Below are 21,444 nucleotides of genomic sequence, written 5' to 3' on the forward strand. Positions count from 1 at the left end.
TCAATGTTGGTTTCTCAGTTTTAACAAAAGTACACGGTAGTATGTAAACAATGGTGAAAACTGGGTGGGGGTATATGGAAACTCTGTACAATCCTTGAAATCTAAATCTTTTCTGTAAATCTAAAATTATTCCAAAATAGTATGTCTACCTATGTATCTACCCATAAATGACTGAAATTAACAATTCCTTACGAAATCACTAGAATAAAAAACATCTGACCATTTTGACTTAACATTTATCTTCTCAAACAGGTTATTATTAGAGCTAATAACGGGTTGTTATTAGAGCTAACACTGAAACTTGCCATCAGACTTGGGGGTGAATCCCCATTTAGCCACTGCTGCGGCTCCCTTGGGCAAGTTTTTAATTTCCTTATGCTGCAACCTTTTTGTAAAACAGGGGATATACAATAGTATGTAAAGGTGACAGGGAGAATTAATTAAGATACTGCCTGTTAATCACTATTATATACCTTAAACTGTCTTTTAATTATAACTGTCCACTGTTTTCCAGAAATAATACAATTTCCAGTTCAGGAAAGCTACAAGATTATTCTTATTTTAAAAAACATCTAACAATTATGTCAAAAACTGGGGGCAGAGCGGAGAAATTCCCTACCTGCTTACGAATACCTACAACAGTGGCTGTGGACACTCGATATAGCAAGAAGAGGAGATGAGACAGGAAACAAAGACTTGTTTTACCTTCATAATTGTGCCTAGAAATGGTCTTGCATTCAGAGCTTGCTCTGAACTTGGACATTGGTTACCAGATACTATTCAATATTGTTTAGACAAAAGGATTCCACATGGAAATTTAAGAAAACTTAGAGGTTAAAAGGGACAGCCGTTGAGTGGTATCAAGTGACAGTTTTAAGAGTAATTCAGGAAGCATACTAGGGTAGGCTATTTTACCACAGGATACAAGGTATATAATGTTCTGGTAGGAAGTATTCAACTAATTTGGGTACTCTCCATTTAAAGAAAGTCACAAAAATTTTGAGCACCCAAGGTTACAGTGATAATGACTTTGGACTGTTTTAAACCAAGCACTCATATATAAAAATAAGGTAACGTTATATAAAGGGTAAGTGATAAAAAGTTTAAAATGCACAATCAAAAGTAACAAACAAGACTGTGAATAGCTTAAAAATGAACATTAAGTCAGAGCTTAAAAATTCTAGTTTATTTCTAACAAACACCACTTTATGCTTGACTCACAAGCTTTATTTACATTCATCTACAGCATCATTTCCTTATGAAATGAACTAGTACAGTTTAAACCAAATGAAATCATAATCATCTGAATTGTCCGTAAACTACTATTAAGCTAAATTTATAACCTTGCATTTGCTTAGCACAGCCGAAGTTTTAAATACAGAAAGCACAAGAATAAACCAACGGTAACATATAGAATCTAGAAGATCATCTGGGCAATTTAGAAGGTAGACTTTCAAGAAGTCTGAGGCACAATTACAAGAGAGTAAAAGTTCTTGTGCAACCTACAGTAAACGTAGCAAAGAAAATTAAGACATAAAAAACAAGGGGAAGTTCACTGTAAAAATATTATCAAAATACTTCTACATAAGATATTTGCTTTTATCTTTAGATCAGTTGAGAGAAAAATCACTCATTTTAAAATAAAAAACAAATATACTTCTGTTTGGTCTGTCTACTAAATACCTCAAAACATTTTAATTGTAGCAGACACTACTGTTAAAGGGGAAAAAACAAGAAAAAGTGGGTATTTATCCCCATGACAAAAGGTCCCCAAGCACAAGTGTTGATTTCCCTTAATATACTTACCTTGTATTGTCACTGAAGATACTGTTAAGAGAAGCCTTTTTCTTTTTAAAACCAGAAGACAAAATGGAACTCAAGTGACCAGATTTTAATTTTGAAAAATAAAACAAACTCTGAAAGTATTTTAAGCCATAAGTAATTTTAAGTGAATAGGAACAACAATTATTTCTGCTTATGTCATGCAGAAAAACAGGCATCCATTTGTTACTCAGAAGAAAATGTGATGCAGTCTGTTCAAAGCTAAACATCTCAAGGCAAATATTCATTTAAATTCACAATTGTCTCTGTTCATCTTTCACCCAAAGAGAAATATACTTCAGAAGCTTTCTTCAATTTGTTCTTCATTAACTATGATTTAGCTTTGTCTACCCTATGAGATTCACTGCCTTTTTAAAGGATACCGCACAAAGCTTCTTAAAATATTAAGATAAACATTTTGAAATAAGATGTTTTTCTCATTAGACAACCATATCAGTAGAGAAGAGGTGAACTGTTAGAAACACATTCTTGCTCAAAATCACATCAGAAGGGGAGAAATGAACAACACATTTCTCCTTCTGCAATTCACAAGATTTTTCTACATTAAATGTGGTGGTGCAAAAAGTAAAACTGGATAAAAGTGAGACAATGATTCTAAGGCACCCTTAGCATAGGGAATTTCAAAATAAAGAGGTCTCCATATGGCTGTCTTACAACTAGTTTATCTGATTAAGAATCACTTTGATGCAGGTTAACATAAACAGGATGACTTCTTTTCCAGTATTAACACACAGACTGTCTCCAGTTACTTTACCGCAGTCTTGCCTCCATGCCCAAACATCAGGCGAGACTAGGTAATCCTGTCTTAAGTCAACAGACAGTGCATACTTGGAAATGAGAAAACAAGAGTTCAAATTAGGAACAAAGTACTTTCTTATAGCTGAGATGGTTTTAAATGAAGCAAATGGTTGTAAATAATAAATGATAAATAGAGCATCTATTTAGGGACATTATGGCTTAAAATACTATTTACTTTTAAGTTCACAAATAAACACAGCTGTATTGTTCTGAAAAGCAATGAAGGCATGCACCTCTACTAGCAGATTTAGCACTTCTGACCAAGTAAGACACCAACTTCTTAAAAAATATGCTTCATGCACTGTACTGGATTTTTTTTAAGATGTAAATTTTAATACATTATTTCTTTTTTGAACTTGAACGGGAACCAGAATGGGATGATCCAGAAGATGACCTGTGGTGCCTGTAAGACACAATGAAGAAAGCAGGTAATCTAGTAAGCTGGAGCTAGATATTAGCATTCATTCGTAAGACTGAGAATACAAAAATTAAACCTCATTATGCTGACAAAAGGAATAATTAAAATCTAAGATACAAACTTATATGCATAAAATTAACTAGTGTTTAGACCTTGGATGTGAGCCCAGTAATAGTATAACCATAGTTTAAAATTCTCTATACCTTAAAAATAAATCTCATTTCAAGATATAGCCACCTCTCAATTATTTAAGGCAATGAAGGGAAGCCTTGCAAAAACGTATAAAATTACAGATAGTAGACAATAAAGGCATATAAACTTTCCAATGCAAGTGTGACTAAATCAGTCTCTGATACACTGTAGATGGTGTGATATGTCTTTATGTAAAACAGATACAGCAAGGCTTCTGTGTATGAGAATATATATTCATAAATAATTACGTTTTGGAAATCTAGGTCACACAAGATGATTGTACAATTAGTTAGAGGGTTATATTCATGCAGCTAATATGAATAAGTCAATATATCAACCTGGGTAAAGTAGTGGTGTTCCGAGGGGTTGGCCCTGGGCTCAGGGTTGTTTAGTGTTTTCACCAATCACCTGGCTTATGGAATAGAGAACATGTTCATTAAGTTTAGATGACAACAAACTAGGGGGATTATATGTGGCTAAGATAAAAATCTGCAGAAGTGGTAAAAAAACAACAGAATGAGTTTCACTCAAGTACGGAGTAATTTTCTTACAAAGGAATAAAATGCACAGCAACAAGACTAGGTGTGTGTAATCTTAATATTGAATCTTCAAAATATGAAGAGGCAAATCTAGTCATTCTGTACAAGTAGGAATCATGAGGTAATCCTACCAGTGAACCCAGCAATAAGCAGACTTTACCTAATCCTTACTTTCACAAGCTGAAAGGATATGGAAAATTTGCAAAGATTACAAAGGAAGCCATTAAAATGACTATATAATTAAACATTGAGAACCAAGAGAAAGTTAATGAAACTGAGTAAATAGTCTGTTGCAGAAAAGGCTGACAGATAACACTTACACTCTCCAAATTTTAAAAATGGCAATACAGATAAAGTTATCTAGTAAAAGTCTTTCTCTAAAAAAAGTGGATTCTGACTGTAAGGTGAAAAATGTATTAGCTACAAGAACAATTTCCTTATAGATAAGGGGCATGAAACAATAATTTGCTGTGGAAATGCATATACACATAATTAAATGAGGATAGATTTCCAATGATCTAGAATAATTTTTTATTAGATGCCCTGGAATTCTGATTTCTAATATTTAATGTAAAATTAATAGCACATATACATATAAAAAAACAACCATTAAATTACTTCAACATACAGCTTCTGAATTAAAATATTTAAAGACAGAAATAACCGAGAGTTGGCTATAATAATTATATATGAAAATAAAAATTTAACAACAACATGATCAGATAATGGAAGAAAGTGGTTTCATATACAACTTCTCTAAACAACCCGATCAAAGCACACAGGATAAGCAAAGTAATTCATCTAGTTTTTGAAGTTCAAAGTTGAAAAGTATAATTTAAAGTTGGAACAAAGGAGATAATGAAAATCTAATCCTTGGCTAGGAAGTTCAGTTAATCTATTAAAACACACTTAAGAACACCCATTCTTATTTCTACAGAAACCCAAACCTTTCGGGTGACCGTGATCTTGTTCGTCTTTTTTTGCGATCACCAGATGAAGAAGATCTAGAACGACTTCTCTTTCTGTTCCTCTCAGGAGAAGATGATGAACTTGAATAAGATCTTTTTCGTGGGGAAGAAGAGCCCCTGTGGGACCTGGAGCTGGATCTTCATTGATTGAGAAACAAATCAAACATTTCATTAAAAGAAGAAATGAGGCAAACTGTATAGTTAACAGCTCCAAAAGTAAACAATAGGCTTTATAACTACGAAAATTTTATAAGAAGGAATACTTACTGCTTACTCAACAGAAGACTTCTGGTTCAACCATAAAAACAATTCTATTTAAATACACTTACTTTAATTTCATCTTTTTAATTTTCTAAAATAAGAGCTCACCACTTATAATTAAAAACCAGCTTTAATATGTTAAAGTAAAATTTTAAATTCTTTTTTTAAAATTGAAGGCTTTCATTTTAAAGTATACATAAATAGCAAAATGAACAGGTTTAACTGCATTTGCACAACTTCCTGTCTAGAAAATATATTCTTTCGTTTGGGGAAAAAAATGTGTATCTTACAGACAACTTCCTAAGGAAAATATACATAATTCCTTGTGGAAATTATCCAACTTATTAGTTAAGTTGCTATATAAAAAGCAGGGATAAGGGACAGCAATGAGAAAGAACAATAACTTTTAAATTGCTAAATATTCAAAGAAAAACAAAATAAGTAACTTTAAAACTTGGCTTATATTAACAGTATTTATTTTTATGAAGGACCACTATTCATGAAGTATGAAGTGTTGACATTCACATGTTTCAGGTAAAGGTAAATGTACAAATACAAAATTTTTTTCTTCATTTACATATTTTAGTTGAAGTAATTTAGCTCAAACTTCCCAAAAAATTCACCTTTGGGCTTAAAATAAAATCAGAAAGCCCAAAAGGAGAATTCTTTGGAAAGTTATAAGCAATGAAAAAATGTTTGAAAAGAATATGAAAGCTGTTCTATAAACCTTAATTATAGTGCTTCCCAAAGGGAACTAGGGCTTAAAGACCTTCACCAAGCAGCACTCAAAAAGACTACAACTACTTAACTCGTTCCTCTCTGTCTTGTATTGGCCTAATAACAAGTGTGCATACACTCTTCTCTCCTCAATGTTGTTAAATGGCAGCTGCCCTCTAATCCTACAGATTTGGCTCTAATAAGCTATTAAGCAATTATTTTTACCAAAAACGCTACCACTAATCTTCAGTGTCAAGTTCCACATGAGTGGAATTACAGTGATTTTCCTATTCACATTAGATGCCTTTAACAGATCAATAAATTAACACAAAAAGAAAGGCAATAGGGGCCAGCCTGGTGGCGCAGTGGTTAAGTTCGCACGTTCTGCTTCGGCAGCTTGGGGTTTGCCAGTTCGGATCCCAGGTGTGGACATGGCACCACTTGGCAAGCCATGCTGTGGTAGGCGTCCCACATATAAAGTAGAGGAAGATGGGCATGGATGTTAGCTCAGGGCCAGTCTTCCTCAACAAAAAAGAGGAGGATTGGCAGTAGTTAGCTCAGGGCTAATCTTCCTCAAGAAAAAGGCAATACATTTTGACTAAGTTTAGAAAAAAACTTCAAGAGAATAAAAACTACCATCTCATTTGCTTCTTTATAAAACTATTTGTCCCTCTAGGTCTGACTAAATGCAAGCTGAAGTTAACAATAATGCTTGAGATCACATCCCACCTAGACTGACCAACCACATTTCTTGACTTAGTTTGCAGAATTTAAAGGAGTGTCTATTCTACACATACTGATTCTAACATCCTGTGTAATACTACAGAGAAACGGACAAATGTATACAACTTTCCAGAAACTTTACCTGAGGCAAATGACAAAACTGTTTCTGTAAATATTGAAACAACTGCCCTGCAAAACAAAATCTGTTTTGAAGCAGGGTTATTTTTCTTCCTTTCAAAAATGGAGTGAACTGTTTCTTTTTATTTGCATATCTCTGATCTTATCTGAACTACTACTGCAAATGTAACTTTAAGGTACTAGTTAAGAGATTTGGTGATAAGACTTGGCTCCATCTTCCTACTTCATCACATTTTAGCACAAAACGACAAACCTTGCATAATGCAAAATAACCACCTTAATTCAATCATGGGAATGTCTTGGCACACTGCTGGCAATGGAAACATCTCATGGTGAGAAAATTAAGCTGAGGCAAGTGCATTAGTTTTCTAATGCGAAAATAAAATCGACAAGTAGAAGCAAAACAAGAGGAAAAAAGCAGCAACACCTTCTGCAGCCTTTAAATATGTTTTCTCTCTGCTTTACAGAGAGATGCTACCTCATTCACCTTGATTTCGACCCACGAGATCTCGAACGTTCTCTGGAACTGGAACGAGATCTTGACTGCGAACTGGAAGAACTTCTTGAACGGGACCTGGAACAACATGGAAGGATTTTTTTTTCCAGAAGCACTTAATTGAGCTTTGTCATATGAACACTGAAAGAAAGATAATGAGTTAGAATTCATTTTCATATAAAAAGAAACTATTTGAGATAAATATTTTCAAAACAATTTATTTTAAGGTAACAACTTTTCATCCTGTTTTAATATTTATGCTGAAACTTAATAATTTTTGATAATAATCAACTATCACTTTCAAAGTGTGACAAAATTATTCTAAAAATCACTCAATAAAAACACTCAGCATTATCACTTTATTAACAATGAATACTTTATGTTCACGAATAACATTTAAAACCCAAGACTTACACATTCAGAAATACTGAATGTTGTAGTTTCTATTTAACTTCTCTGAAATATCTCTATCAATTTCCCTTGTGAGATCCCTTCTATTTCCTTGATCACTAGGCTAGTCTGAAGCTTTAAATATTGACATGTGTATGTCTGTTTAATCTCTGTTTTTCAGTCTACTCAAAAGTTAGAGAATGAAAGGGAAAATACACCAAAAATCCTATCATTTTAGGCAACTATACTATTAAAAAATGACACAATGGGAGATATGGTCCACATGAATTTTAAAATCGCAAAAGAAATAAAATTCATTTATGGTCCAATTTACATTTTTAATTTGTCCCTTAAAATAATAACCCGCAGAAAAAGATTATTACATGTTCATCTTAAAATTACTATCTTTATAATCAGCCTTTTAAGCTTTCAGGCTTTATAGTATTCATTAACACTTATCTAATTAAGTACTCGATTAGCTAATACTTTATTCCTAATTACCATTAAAATTCATTGCCCATGGTTTCACTCAACCGTGAATAGAAATATTTTGAGTGAACAATATTTAAATAAGGTACTGCTTTTCCTCACCTAAAATTTTATTTTTATTGTTGACTACAAAAATAGGGAATATTAAAATTTTACGTTACTAACAAAATAATCAAGTCTAAGACCAATTGAACCCTCTAATTTATTCCTGGACATCTCAAAATTATGAGCATTAAGCTAACAGAACAAATACGGCTGAATTTGCTCCTTTATTCAGAATCCCCATACCAAAGTAAATTATTAAAACATTGTCTAACAAGTCAATGATTCAATTAATGCCTAGAAAATTTCAGTGCTGGCCTTTAACATCATCAGTGAAAATATAAAATCTTTTCTTTGTTTGCTTAAAAATTTCTAAATGTAAACTATGTATTTAGATAAATATCACTATATGAAATGATTTAATTGAAGTTTTAAAGTCTCTTTTAACAAAAGGCAAGGTGCTAAAATGGACTGAAGTTTCACACTGCAATTTTGCATTTCTGAAAATACTGGAGAATAACTTCATCGCACGGAGATAGAAAAAATTGTCTTTTAAAAGGTGACTTGAATGAAATTTCTACAACAAAAAGGAAAGCTTATTCAGTCAAGAGAAACACAATTCATAAATAAAGAAGTTAGATACTGACATTTTGACTGGTGTTACCCTTGACCTGCACCCGTTTACCTGGACCTAGACCTTGAACTTGAGGGGGAGGATGAGCGTGATGAAGACCGTGAGTGTGAAGATCGAGACTTTGAGCGACTTCGTCTATTAGATTTCTTTTTATTACTATCTTCTTCCTCGCTGGCATCAAGATTATATTTTGAGAGATCAGCATCATCTTCATCCTCATCCTAACAAAATCTCAGAGTTAATATTTTATATTTAGACATTTAGATATTAATGCAATCTATGAGGAAGGATGAATAGTTCTGTGCACTAGACATCTCTATATGATTATGTTATCACTACTATCTCAGAAAATTCATTCCAATCCTGAAATCTGCCTACTACTTTCCTCATCTCAACTAAACAGACCTGACAATTATCTCAGACATTTTTCTTTTTTTGGTGAGGAAGACTGGCACTGAGCTAACTAACATCTGTTGCCAATCTTCCTCTTTTTTTAAAATTTTTCTCCCCAAAGCCCGAGCACACAGTTGTATATCTCAGTTGTAGGTCCTTCTAATTCTTCTATGTGGAATGCCGCCTCAGCATGGCTTGACAAGCAATGCTATGTCTGCACACAAGATCCGAACCCCTAAATCCCGGGCCACCAGAGCAGAGCGTGCAAACTTAACCACTACACCACCGGGCCGGTCCCTATCTCAGATATTTCAAAGAAAATCTAGAAGTCATACTCATTTCCTCTTTTTCTGTTACAATGCTTTACCAAATAAGCTGATAAGACTCTTCAATTTTACTCCCTTAAAAGTCCTTGAATTCATCTCCCTTAGTCTTAGTTCAGAACTTCATTCTTTACTCTAGTTTATCACAGTAACCTTTTAGGTGGTCTGCCTAACTCTGGAAATCCATTCTGTCTTCTCACTATCTGAATATATTGACAATCACTCTGAAACATGGGTCAGATAAATATACCTCATTTGTTTCCTAAAAACTTTAAAAATTTGTTCCACATTTATTTGTTTAGTTGCATTCAAGGGCCTCTTATGATCAGACCCCAAAGTACCCTTAATCTGGATCTATACATCCGACCATAATCTTTACACTTGGGCACCAGAGAACAATGATCACCAGACCTGATGTGGTTGCTGGCCCCTTCATCACATTCTCCCCTCTGCTCTAACCACATTAGCCCTACCTATGACTTTTTGAACGTTGCTGGCTTGTTTCCTACTTAGGGAACCTTTATTTGCTGTCTGTCTGCCTGAAAGTGCTCTGACCCCAGTTCTTAGAGCCAGTTCCTTCATATCATCCTATTATTCAAATCCCAGCTCAAATTTCACCTCCTCAGAAATCTCACATCCATTAAAACCAAAGTAGTTTCAATATCTGTTGTCACAGCATGTGTCTTCCTAACATTATGGCTACCTAAATTATCTTGTTCACATATGTCTTTTCCCATCTAGAATTTAAGTTCCATTAAGACAAGGGTGGTTCTGTCTCAGTCATTATTGTATCTCCAGAGCCAGAACAGTCCTTGGCAGACTGGGAGCTCAACGCTTTTGCGAGAACAAATTAATACATAGGAGAACATTAGCTTCATCACAGGCCAAAGGTCGTCAAAAACGTTCACACGTATGTCACAGCTCAAATAAGACAAAGGAGAAATAGGACAAGGAAATTGTTTACCTCATCTAATTTATATTTAGAAAGATCTTCATCCTCATCCTCATCTTCTCCCTCAGATTCTTTATCTTCAACTTCCTTTAAAATAGATGCAGGACCAACTGCCTTCCCTCTGTATTTTTTCTTTTTACGTCCAAACTACAGAAAAAGTTTCATAATATTGTCAGGTGAAAACATACTAAAATTAGTAATTTTTATAAGAAGTTACTTTTATATATTGAAGTCAATGTATGTTAAGTCAATTATATATTTGGGTCAATTAGGATTTCCTACAAAATGATAAGCTGCTGTAAAAGACTCAAAGTGTACTTATAAAAACAAGATACATTTAATATTTTTCCTTTTCATCTAAGGTATTTTCAAATATGTTTTCCTAATTTCCTAATTTGTATTCAAGCTGCATACTAATGTATAGCTTACCTCATCATATTCACCATCCGATTCTTCTCTTTCTATATACTCAACATTTTCTCTTTCATTAAAACCACCACCATATCCTAAAAAAAAGAGGGGCATAAATTGTTACCTTATGACGACTCATTAAAGTAACAAAAACATGTCAAAATCATCTCCAAGCAATAGAAAGAAAATCTTATCAACAACACCTGCCTATCCATCTAATAAATTACTAGTCTTTTAAGCATATTAAAAATAAAAATCACTACAGAGAATGGTCTCAAAGTTAGATACCTCAGCTAGAGAAGTTCTGTGGCTACACTTCTAGCTCTTCTCAATTTCAAAATGTCCTGTGTGACTTAGGCAATACATGGAATATATGAATGGAAAATGTCTCCTCAAACCTCTGCTATAAACCAGTTTTCAAAGGCCTTTCCTCTATAGTTTATAATGACATAATAAACGACTTCTAAATTAGTTTTAATGCAACTGTTTTTAATAAATAGTTAAAAGTCATTCAGGTTCTCTAAAGTGGCCAGTAAACTTACAAACTGAAAACATTCTATTAGAAAGTAATCAAGACCAGCAAACCATTATTCTTTGATGTCACAACTAACATCTACAATTAGACTGACAGGTCTTTGACAGAGGCTTAGCAAAGACTGGAATAAAAAAGTATGTTTTAAACAAAGATGAGAGATTTTGAAAATATCTCCCATTGAAAAAATAACAGGAATGTGGCCAACAATAACACACTCTACCTACCTCACAAATTCTAGAGCAGTACTAGCACGCAAGGGCAAGGATTCCCAGATGTAAGCCTTTCCTGAGCCAGCAAAAGGTTAAATAAAGCTATAAAAAGTATTCTTTAAAGATTTAGGATTTGTGACTTTAAATTTGTCAATCGAAGTTATTATAAAAATGATCCCTTACCCTACCATCATTTCATAATAGAACCACAAACAAATGGTAAAAAGCCTAACTGTCCCAATAAAATCATGTAGTAAATTTAGCTTTCTTAAAAAAAAATCACATTAACATAATATCCTTTCTTTTCTTCATTACACTTTGTACAGTGAAAACTGCAATGTTACCACTGTTTATCCTTGAAATATTTCCATTATCATCCTTTTCCTCCTCCTCCTATCTTGTTTCAGAGACAATATGGACTCCAATTGTAATATACGAGAATTTCCTTTTGTTTCTGTGCACATGACATACAGTGAAAAGTGTATTAAATATCAATACCAACTTTTCCTTAGCCAGCCCTGGTGGTCTAGTGGTTAAGATTCAGTGCTCTCACAGCTACAGCCTGGATTCGTTTCCTGGTCAGGTAACCACACCACCATCTGTCAGGTGTCATAGTGCGGTGGCTGCCTGTTGCTGTGATGCTGAAAGCTATTCCACTGATATTTCAAATACCAGCAAGCTCACTCATGATGAACAGGTTTCAGCAGAGCTTCCAGACTAAGACAGACTAGGAAGAAGGACCTGGACACCCACTTCCTAAAATATTGGCATGAAAAAAACCTCTATGAATAGCAGCAGAGCATTGTCTGGAAGGTGCAAAAGATCAGGGAGGTCCCACTCTGCTGGACACAGGGTCGCTAGGAGTTGGAATTGACTCGACAACACTAACAACAAATAACTTCTGCTTAGTAAAATTGTGGCTCTAGTTTTTCAGAGTATCAGATAGAAACAGATGGAAACAAGTACAACTGGGCATATGTTCACCTCAAGAAAACGGTTCATACTCAATGTTAATTTTGATTACAAACACTGTGGAAAGTTGTAATTCAACAATATAGTTATCTTGATATATTTAATATTATATCAGGAAGCCCTGAGATTAAGGTATGAAGAGTTTGATAAACAACAACAAATTTTAAGAGATGACTAAGAGTAAAGATCTAAACTTCAAAATACTTAGAAGTAGGTAAAAAGTTAAAAAAGTCTTTGGGATCTAGATGGAAAATAATTCAATAGAGTTCTTTATTCACATTTAGTAAGCCACAGCTGAAAAATGACATGGCAAATATGGAGAGCTAAAGAATAAATTATAGCAAGATTTAGAAAGTGAACTATAATTCACATAGGCAATTTTCATAGATATGTAAATAAAATTACTTTAAAATGAGCATCATAGCAAATGTAAAGCCATTTCCGTGTTCTCTCATACAGGCCACAGAGAAAGAACCTAAGTAATCTGTTGACAGCAAAGAGATTATTAAGGTATGTTGTGTAAACCCATACAACAAATCCACCTCATGAACTTTCTCCTTATATATTGGAAAGTATAATAGCTCTTTCTTACAAAAAAACTTAAGCATATCATTTCCACTTAATAACAGGTTAGTCAGAGGAATCACTGGCATGGTCTATATGTGTTTCCTCCATTCTGTTGGTTTGAAGGTTTTCTTACTTCCACTCTTGCCACTCTTTCCCACAATTCTTTTTCTACCAACCAGCAATGTTTAAAGAAAATTAGATGTGTCAGTCCTTTGTTAAAAATCTTTCAGATACTTCCCATATATACAACAAAATAAGAATTACATGGCCTTTGCCTATTTCTGAAGTGTTTTCTGGAGCTAATCAGTTTATCTGATATGCTAAATTCTTTCAAGCCTCAGGGCCTTCACACAAGCTATGTGACACTGCCTGGAATGACCTGTCAATTTGTTACCTGGGTAACATCTTTCACTTCTTAGCTTAAACATGCCTTTCTCTTTGACTCATTGTGTCTGTTTTGCTCCCCCAAGTACGCCAACATCTTGCACAATGGCCAATAAATATTGCTTCAATGAATGAGCAGAGAAACCACAATTCTGGTACCATTTAAAGAATATGAGTATTTTTAAGAAGGCTTTAAAATACAGTTTTTATCAAACAAGTGACCAAGAACCTCTATAGGTTTTTAGCAAGTGTTAAAAAAAAATTTTTCAAATTTGTCTCATAGTAAAATGTAAAAAGGTGAGCAAGGGCCAGTAAAGCATCAAAGGCAGGGTTAAAACAGGCATGAATTAGGGTTGTAGCAATGGAAATGAAGACAGAAAAGTGGATGAATATAATATGTACTTCAAAGGAAGAGCATTTTCAAAGGAAAGAATTTTCAAAGAGAAAATTCTGTGATTCTCTATTTGGAACAATTAATTAATCCAACTTCTGAGAATCTATTCTAAATAAATAATTCAAAATAAAAATCACACTGTATTAAGACTGTTTCTACTGCAGTTATCCTTAACGGTTTAAAAAAACAGAAGTAACCCGAAAATCCAAAAACAGGAGAATGGCTAAGTAAATTATTGTACAATCATTTAATGGGATTATGCAGAAGTCAGCAATCTTTCAAAAATCCATCAATTTTTCTTTTACCCACAGCCTGTCCCATGCTTAGGCAATTCTCCCCTGAAGCTTAGAACTTCCTGATTACAAATAGTAACGAGCAACTGGCGAGTTAAGAGTGTACATTAGTTCACACCTTCAAGTGTGACCGGCAAAGACAACTACCCTATAGCCAGGGAAGTGGGAAAGGGTCAAGACACCAGAATGATAGAAAAAAGACAATGCATAAAGGAAAGTAAGAACGTATCAAACTTTAATGACTTCAGTTGTTAAAGACTACAGCTCTTGTGATAGTGAAACTTTGGTTAAAGGAGGAGTCACAAAATAGGTCAAACAGAATGCAAACAGATAAAAGGCTTTTGGGATTACAATTTTTAAAATGGTTAAGATTTTAGATTTTATCCTAAAAGCAATCCAAATGGTTTTAAACAAATGGAGTTTTCAATTTTGAAAAAACAAAACAAAAAATTTCTGGCTGCCAACTGGACAGGAGGGGAATATGTGCAGACAGCAACCAAGTGGCAGTTTTTCCAAGACAAGAGATAGTGCTATCTTCGCCTAAGGTTGATGGAAAAGACTTTTTGGAGGGGAGAGAAGAAGGGGTTATTAAAGACATCTAGGTTTCCGGCTTATGTCACAAGCATATGGCGGGTGGTACTAATCATAAGAGATTACAAGAAGAGGGTCAGGTCCTAGGGGAAAATCATGAATTTAGTTTGAATATAATGAGTTTGACATTTATATGGCAATGCTGAATAGGCAGCTGGATATATGGGTCAAAGAAGTCTGAGCTAGAGACGTGAACGTCGGTAATATGGTGTGCCAACGTTTACTTAAGCTTAGGCCTTGGAAGAAAATGTCTAGGGATTAGACTTTGAAGAACCCTAACATTCTGTGGCTGGACAGAAGAGGATGAAACTAAAAAGGAGACAGAAGAAACAACCAGAGGAGTAGGTGAGAAGAAGATCAAAAAACAGGAAGAAAATGTATACCTTAAAGAGATGAAGGAAGGAAAAACAGGAGATCCTTATTAGACCTTAATCTACCCAGGCAGTACAAAGGCAAGATCACTTCCTGAGAATGAGAAGAGTGGTGTAGGATTTGAAGATTATTATTATCATTTTTTTTGAGGAAGATTAGCCCTGAGCAGACATCTGTGCCCATTTTCCTCTACTTTATACATGGGACACCTGCCACAGCATAGCTTGATAAGCAGTGTGTAGGTCTGTGCCGCAGATCCAAACTGGAGAACCCCAAGCTACCGAAGCGGAGTGCACGAACCAGGCCAGCCCCGGATTTGAGGATTGAAAAAGAAAAAACATCTAGGACATTAGGCTATAATGTTCTCACAAATGGGAATATAATTTAAAAAAAGTGGGGGGGATAAAACTAGAATTTCTGTTGCAATCTGGAAAGGGTAGGTCCAGAAGACTTCAGTGGGTCTCTTACGCCCAGAAACCAGACAGACAGTGGAAGTGGTCAAGTCAGGGAGAAAAAGAAACAGAGACAGAGTTTACTAAGTCTACGTCTGAGAAGATGACTTTTTGGAACGAAGCCTTTGATTATATGGTGCATGAGTCACTGAATAATAAAATCAGATTTGAAGTTTACTCATCATGTGGTTTGGCTAACTGCTGATAACGAGAAAACTATATTTTATTAGGTAAATATTTTCAACTCACCACTGACCATACACAGAGCCAACGCTAAGCTATTATTTGGGCCAATGGTTACCAAACACCACTGAATCACCTGCAGATTTTTGGAATCTACCCTCTAAGAGCTTCAATAGAGCTCTGTTTTTGGAAATCTGTATTTTTAAAGTTTCTCAAATGACTGTAATGCATAACGAAGTTTCAGAATTATAGCCTAAGATTCAGATGAATCTTTAAATGGTGCCTCTCTCTACTCTTTTTTTGGTCATACTACGCTATCAAATGAATGAAAAAATGCTATTACTCTATTTATTACTAATGACCAACATTTAGACCAGTAGGGGGACAGGAGAGGGAATAAAGCAATTCCGAAAATATCCTAATGTCACTATCTGTTAGGATAGGGCTCTCTAATGCTATACTTTGTAAACTGAAATTATGAAAAAAAAGATGACTTTTGGGGGTATGAAGAAAAAAAATCAAGGCAAAAAACAAGAGTGGAAAAGACGGAATCCTCAATTACTGTGCTCTCACAAGAAGGTGATACAATTATCGATTCGATTTTTAGTTCTTTTAAAATCATTTGGTTAGAATGTGACAGCATCTTACCTGTCCTTTCTTCTAACTTAGCATACTTTGGGGTATTACACATGTTACACTCTGACCTTCTGGCCCAATTCACGTTACTGCAGCTTTAGAAGTGAAAAATATCAAATTAATAGACTAATACAAATCAAGAAAGAGAGTAAATTTTTAGACATTCTAAAATTTTAAAATAAAAACTAGGGCGAAATTACTACCACAAAGAAACATTTACTAAGGATATCGCAAACAAAGAAAACTTACCAGTATACATTTTCTAAAGAGAGAATGTAGGTTCCGACAACAGACTGAACTACTTAAGCAGAGAAGCAGAAGCTATACAGTATGAAGAATGTCTCTGTCATCTTATTAGAACTATATGACAAATTAATCTATAGATTCTGATGCCTCAAGGTGAAAAAAATAACATTTTAAATTAAAGGTTCTATTAATGTCTCAGTCTCTGCATCCACCACAAAGAAGAATAAGGCTATATCCTCCAAATAATGTCAAGTTTTTCTGTTTTTTGAGGAATCAGTTCAAGCACTGAATTCCATAGCATACCAAATCCAGTGACAATCTATTGCTGGAAAATTCTCCAATACAAACTTAGTATGTATAGAATCAGAAATTTATGTAAGACCCTCTTGTGAATCAATCCTCCTCCATATATGTTTGATTCATCTGTGTACAGAAAACATGGAAGTTGAAAAAAATCAACAGATAATTTGAAAATCAAAAACATTAAGAAACTTACCTAATTAGGAATAATTACTTATTGCATGTGACTTATGAATTTAAAATTACTTTGTAAATAGGCAAAACAAATTTTGTGATGTATTTTACATTAATGATGGAGGCTAAAAATTTTTTAGATTCTTCTACAATAGAAAGAAGTAGGCTTTAGTGCTTTTAAATACTCTTTTCTCACTTTTTGGGGATGGTAGCTCACCTTAAGCATTTGGTTACTGGTATATATAACCCATCATAGTAACAACTATTATTACCATTAAAAAATAGAATTTAAAAGTTCTTAATACTTATATATCAGATACAGACTGAATAACAATCAAAAGACCTTTGATTTAAACCTTTAGCCCTTGGCTTGTCACTGTGACTAATAAGAGATGGTAATATTAACAAGTAGGGGCTAGATACGTTAATATGGAAGAAAGAGTGCACGATAATTTGAAACACATACGTTTTACACTGCCAATCATTAGCACTAAATAGGCCTCGGCTCTTTTCTGCAAGTGTCTTTCCTATTTCAGTGCCACCAGCTTTCATCATCTTAGCCTCAGTTGTTTTCTCTGAAAATAGAAAACAATGCAATATGAATCTGGGGAAATAAATGATCTGTTTAAACAGTCTTAAGAGAAGCTTCCTTAAATGCTTACCCCGACCACATCTATTACAGCTGGTTCTTCTAGCAAAATTTACATTTCCACATCTGAAAATAAAGTAAAAAAAAAAAAAATTATAGAGATATCTTTTAAATCACATAATTTTTAAAATTCTATACACACAATTTTTTAACGTGTCTTCACTATATACCTGGATCCAGAACTTATAATATCATCTCAGTCATGTTAATGCCAATGTTAACTATAAAATGAATCCTCACAATTTAGGTGAAAAAAATATAAGATCTGAAGCCACAAGTCTAGGATAAGACACTCCAATCTTCCACTTACTAGTTATGTGATCTTGGTAAGTCACTTAAGATCTCTGTGCCTCACTGTCCTCATATTTGCAAAAATCATTAATTATAATGAAACTCCACTTCAAAAATCACTGATGAGATACCGGGGAGTTCAGAAAACTTCAAAGAAACTCCCAGTATGAAAAATAAGATATATACAAGAATGTGTTAAGTATTATAACACAAAATCCCAAGAGTGGACCAATAACACAGATAAATCAGAGAGGCCTTCATGGATCTTGATAAAACACTCTTCACAAGTGGGAAGTGGAACGGTAAATGAAAGAAGGAAGATGGGATGTACTGACCAAAAATATAAACAGTTTCAATAATTATAAGGCTCTTCAGTTTTAGGGGGTATTTACCAAACCTCTGAAACCTAGTTGAAAAAAATTAAAACCAATAATCTCAATACATAGAATAACACTATCATTTTATGCTTATATTCAGTAAACTTAATTAAAAACAAACAATTATCAGGTTCACTAACATGGTCTTAATGGTTAAATGCTCTGAATGACATGTAAAGCTTAAATGTTAAAAAGCTGATTACTTTCTTTCTTAGGTGTTACACTAGAATGAAATAAAGATGCGAAGTATGGAATGGACACTAAACCGAAGCACTCCAAATACTTTTTAGGTTGTTTTCCCTCCTAAAGAATATCCTTTACAACCCTGATAAACATTAAAAATATATCACAAAAATGTTTTCTGATTTATACACATTGTAGAAATAATATGCTACTCATATATTTGTAACTGAGTTGAAATGCACTCTTAAGAGACCTACCTCAAATATTTGGGTGTGTTGTCATAAATGACACCATCAAAAGCACTTACTCTACAAGTGACCAACCACAAAAAAGTCAGAGTTGTTGTTCTAACCTTTCGAATATATTCAATAGTCTCTTACCACTCAGAGCAATGCTAGCCAAAGCATCTGACTCTGTTTCTATTCACTATTGTCTACCTCGAGAAGGCTCAGGTCATCTTAATCTTTATGCAATTAATTGACAGCCACCAACTTAGTATTTAAAAATCATAACAATGTTTCATTTAGACTGCTTAAAATGTAGATAGAAGGCAAATGCTGAGGAAATAACATTGTCTCTATTTCACGTACTCATTTTAAGGGCGCTATTCTATCCCAGTTTTCGAGCAAAATTAAATACCTACTTTACAGTTACATAGTTACATGGTCTATAAGCAAAAGGACTAGAATTCAACCCAGGTTTGTATCCCTCAAAGTTTTTCCTCTTTACGACCACGAACTCTGTAAGATATCCGCGGCTACCTTAAGGACAAGAAATCAAAGGTTTTTATTGGAACATGAGGAGCGCATTCCATTTTCTTGACAACTATGTTCCACAGAAATTACTATGTATTTCCAAATACGTACCCCTATGTGAGCACCGTTCAATAAAATCTAACAATTTAACAGAGCACTTGGCTTCAGCAACAATGTCAAAAAGCAGAGCCAGGAAGACACGTGCTCCTCTGCCGCAGGCAGCTCCGGGGCTGGGCAGGCAAAAACACAGGCCTCCTGCTTGGGGCTCTAACGAGGCGAAAGGTTCAACTCTTCTGGGCAAGTTAAAGAGCAATCAAGAAAAGAAGTCCGAATTTCCCAAACCAAACAAGGGTAGCGTTCGGACAAGAGTATAAACAGTACCGAGGAAAGTTTGAATGAGAAAAAAATACAGCAAGACCAACGTGAACTAGGAGAAGCAAAAGGACTAGTTGGAGAAAGCGACGCACTCCGCGAACAAGAGTGAAATCCTGCAGGGAAAAGTCACGTGGGGGGAGCAACCCCGAGCGGCCTCCGCCCGGCCGACTCGCCGATCGCGAAACCTGCCCGCGGCCGGCCGGCTGCGGGCGGGCGGGGCGCGGGGCAAAGGGCAGGCCCTCTCGCTCCCCCAAAAGAACGGCTGTCTGGAAGGACCGTCGAAGAAACGCTGGAGACACAGGCACAACAAAGGCTCCCGAAAATCCTCATCGTGGGGAGCCCCCGAGCCTCCTTCCCGCCCAGGAGCCGGCGGTTCGCCGCCTGCTCCGACTCAAGGCACCCGAGAGCGTCGAAACGGAAAATGCCCAATCGACCCGAGAAAGCCGCCACCGACAAACCTCGCCCCACTCGGGATCCCTCCTGAACTCACTTTTTGTCAGGGCAAATCCAGTCACCGTCACTGACTCGGAAATTCTTGGTCGACATCTTGGACGCCGCCACCACAGCCACCCGCAGCTACGTCTTCACCGGAGGAAGCGGGCCGGGGCCTTTCGGCACTCCGGGGCTGTCCCCACTCCGCCTGACTCCTACCCACCACTGCGTCAAGGTTTGACGATGCAGCACCTCGGCCTGGACTGAGTTTGAACGTGAATGTCCACACTAAGATGCCTGTGCGATTTTTATCTGGCCGAAAAAGTGATAACGCAAAAGTGTTTTTAAAACTAAGCGAACAGGCACCGCAGGGACAGCCCAGGCGGGAGGCCTTCGTGGCATTAAAAGCCTGGGAGAGCCCCCTACAGGCCGGAGGACCCGAGAGGAAAGTACTTCCGCTCAGGTGGGCGGAGCTAAGGAGGCAGAGGCGGAAGTGACTGTGGGCAGTTTGGAGCTTGGAAGGGCGGCTTGCCCCGTCTAGGCTAGGGGATGCGATACCGGCGTCTAGTCAAGTGTTTGGAGAAGTTATTTTAATAAAGGCCCGAGACTTCTGTTCTTTCGTTATGCACGCGGGATGTCGTTTAGAAACTTAAACTCTTTTTTGGTACATAAATAGATGTAACAGACAAGCACTTTACTCACGGGAACCGACCAGTAATTTTAGAACTAGGATATTGCCGGTATTGTTAAAATTACGTGTGTCTTTTCCGATCCAATCCCCTTGCTTTTCTCCAGAGGTAACGCTCTCTTGTATTTTGGATTTATTCCTTTGCTTTTAAAAGTTTAGCGTAGGTACATGTATGTTTAATATGGTAAACTTGAGCTTTACAAGCATAGTTTGTTATTACATAATCGTCTGCAACTTTTTTCCCGCTCAACAGTATGCTTCTAAATTCATCCTAGATTGTTGCGTATATTTGCATATAACCGTAGTTCCTTAATTTTACTGCTATGTACTGGTAATACTACTTTGTGTAACAGTTTATCCCTTCTATTTCCCGGGTTTTGTCATTACAAACAACGCTGGTATGAACATTCTTATGCGTGGATTCGGATACAAAAATGCAATAATTTTTCTAGAGTAAAGCATATACCTAGAGAGAATATTTTCAACTACTTTCTAGTTATAATAACTGCTTTAAAGTCTTTGATAATTGAAACATTGGTCATCTAGGGTTTGGCAGCTGTTGACGTTATTTTTCCTTGAGAGCTGGTCGTATTTTTCCAGTTCTTTGCATAGTGAATGATTGTGGTTTTTATCCTGAACATTTTGGATATTATGTTGCAT

At 35.5% G+C, this 21,444-nt stretch overlaps 1 protein-coding gene across 3 annotated transcripts; it reads right to left on the reverse strand.

Annotated features, from left to right (window-relative positions):
- Positions 1–1,164: 1,164 nt before the first annotated feature.
- Positions 1,165–21,087, reverse strand: ZRANB2 (zinc finger RANBP2-type containing 2). 3 transcript variants are annotated; one of them, XM_046645390.1, is made up of 11 exons: positions 20,155–20,945; positions 17,697–17,749; positions 17,501–17,609; positions 16,327–16,409; positions 10,745–10,821; positions 10,328–10,462; positions 8,699–8,868; positions 7,084–7,170; positions 4,737–4,895; positions 3,589–3,662; positions 1,165–3,043 (listed from the first exon to the last, which is right to left on the reverse strand). In XM_046645390.1, exons 1-10 carry the CDS (start codon positions 20,208–20,210, stop codon positions 3,629–3,631), a joined length of 963 nt encoding a protein of 320 aa, XP_046501346.1. In that variant the 5' UTR covers positions 20,211–20,945; the 3' UTR covers positions 1,165–3,043; positions 3,589–3,628. The 3 variants fall into 3 exon arrangements, 2 of the variants coding, with proteins under 2 accessions (XP_046501346.1, XP_046501345.1); XR_006886010.1 differs by having other exon boundaries at positions 2,948–3,043; positions 3,589–3,658; positions 20,155–20,948; XM_046645389.1 differs by lacking the exon at positions 3,589–3,662 and having other exon boundaries at positions 20,155–21,087.
- Positions 21,088–21,444: the final 357 nt, after the last annotated feature.

Source organism: Equus quagga, chromosome 18, assembly GCF_021613505.1.
Source record: "Equus quagga isolate Etosha38 chromosome 18, UCLA_HA_Equagga_1.0, whole genome shotgun sequence".
NCBI lineage: Eukaryota > Metazoa > Chordata > Mammalia > Perissodactyla > Equidae > Equus > Equus quagga.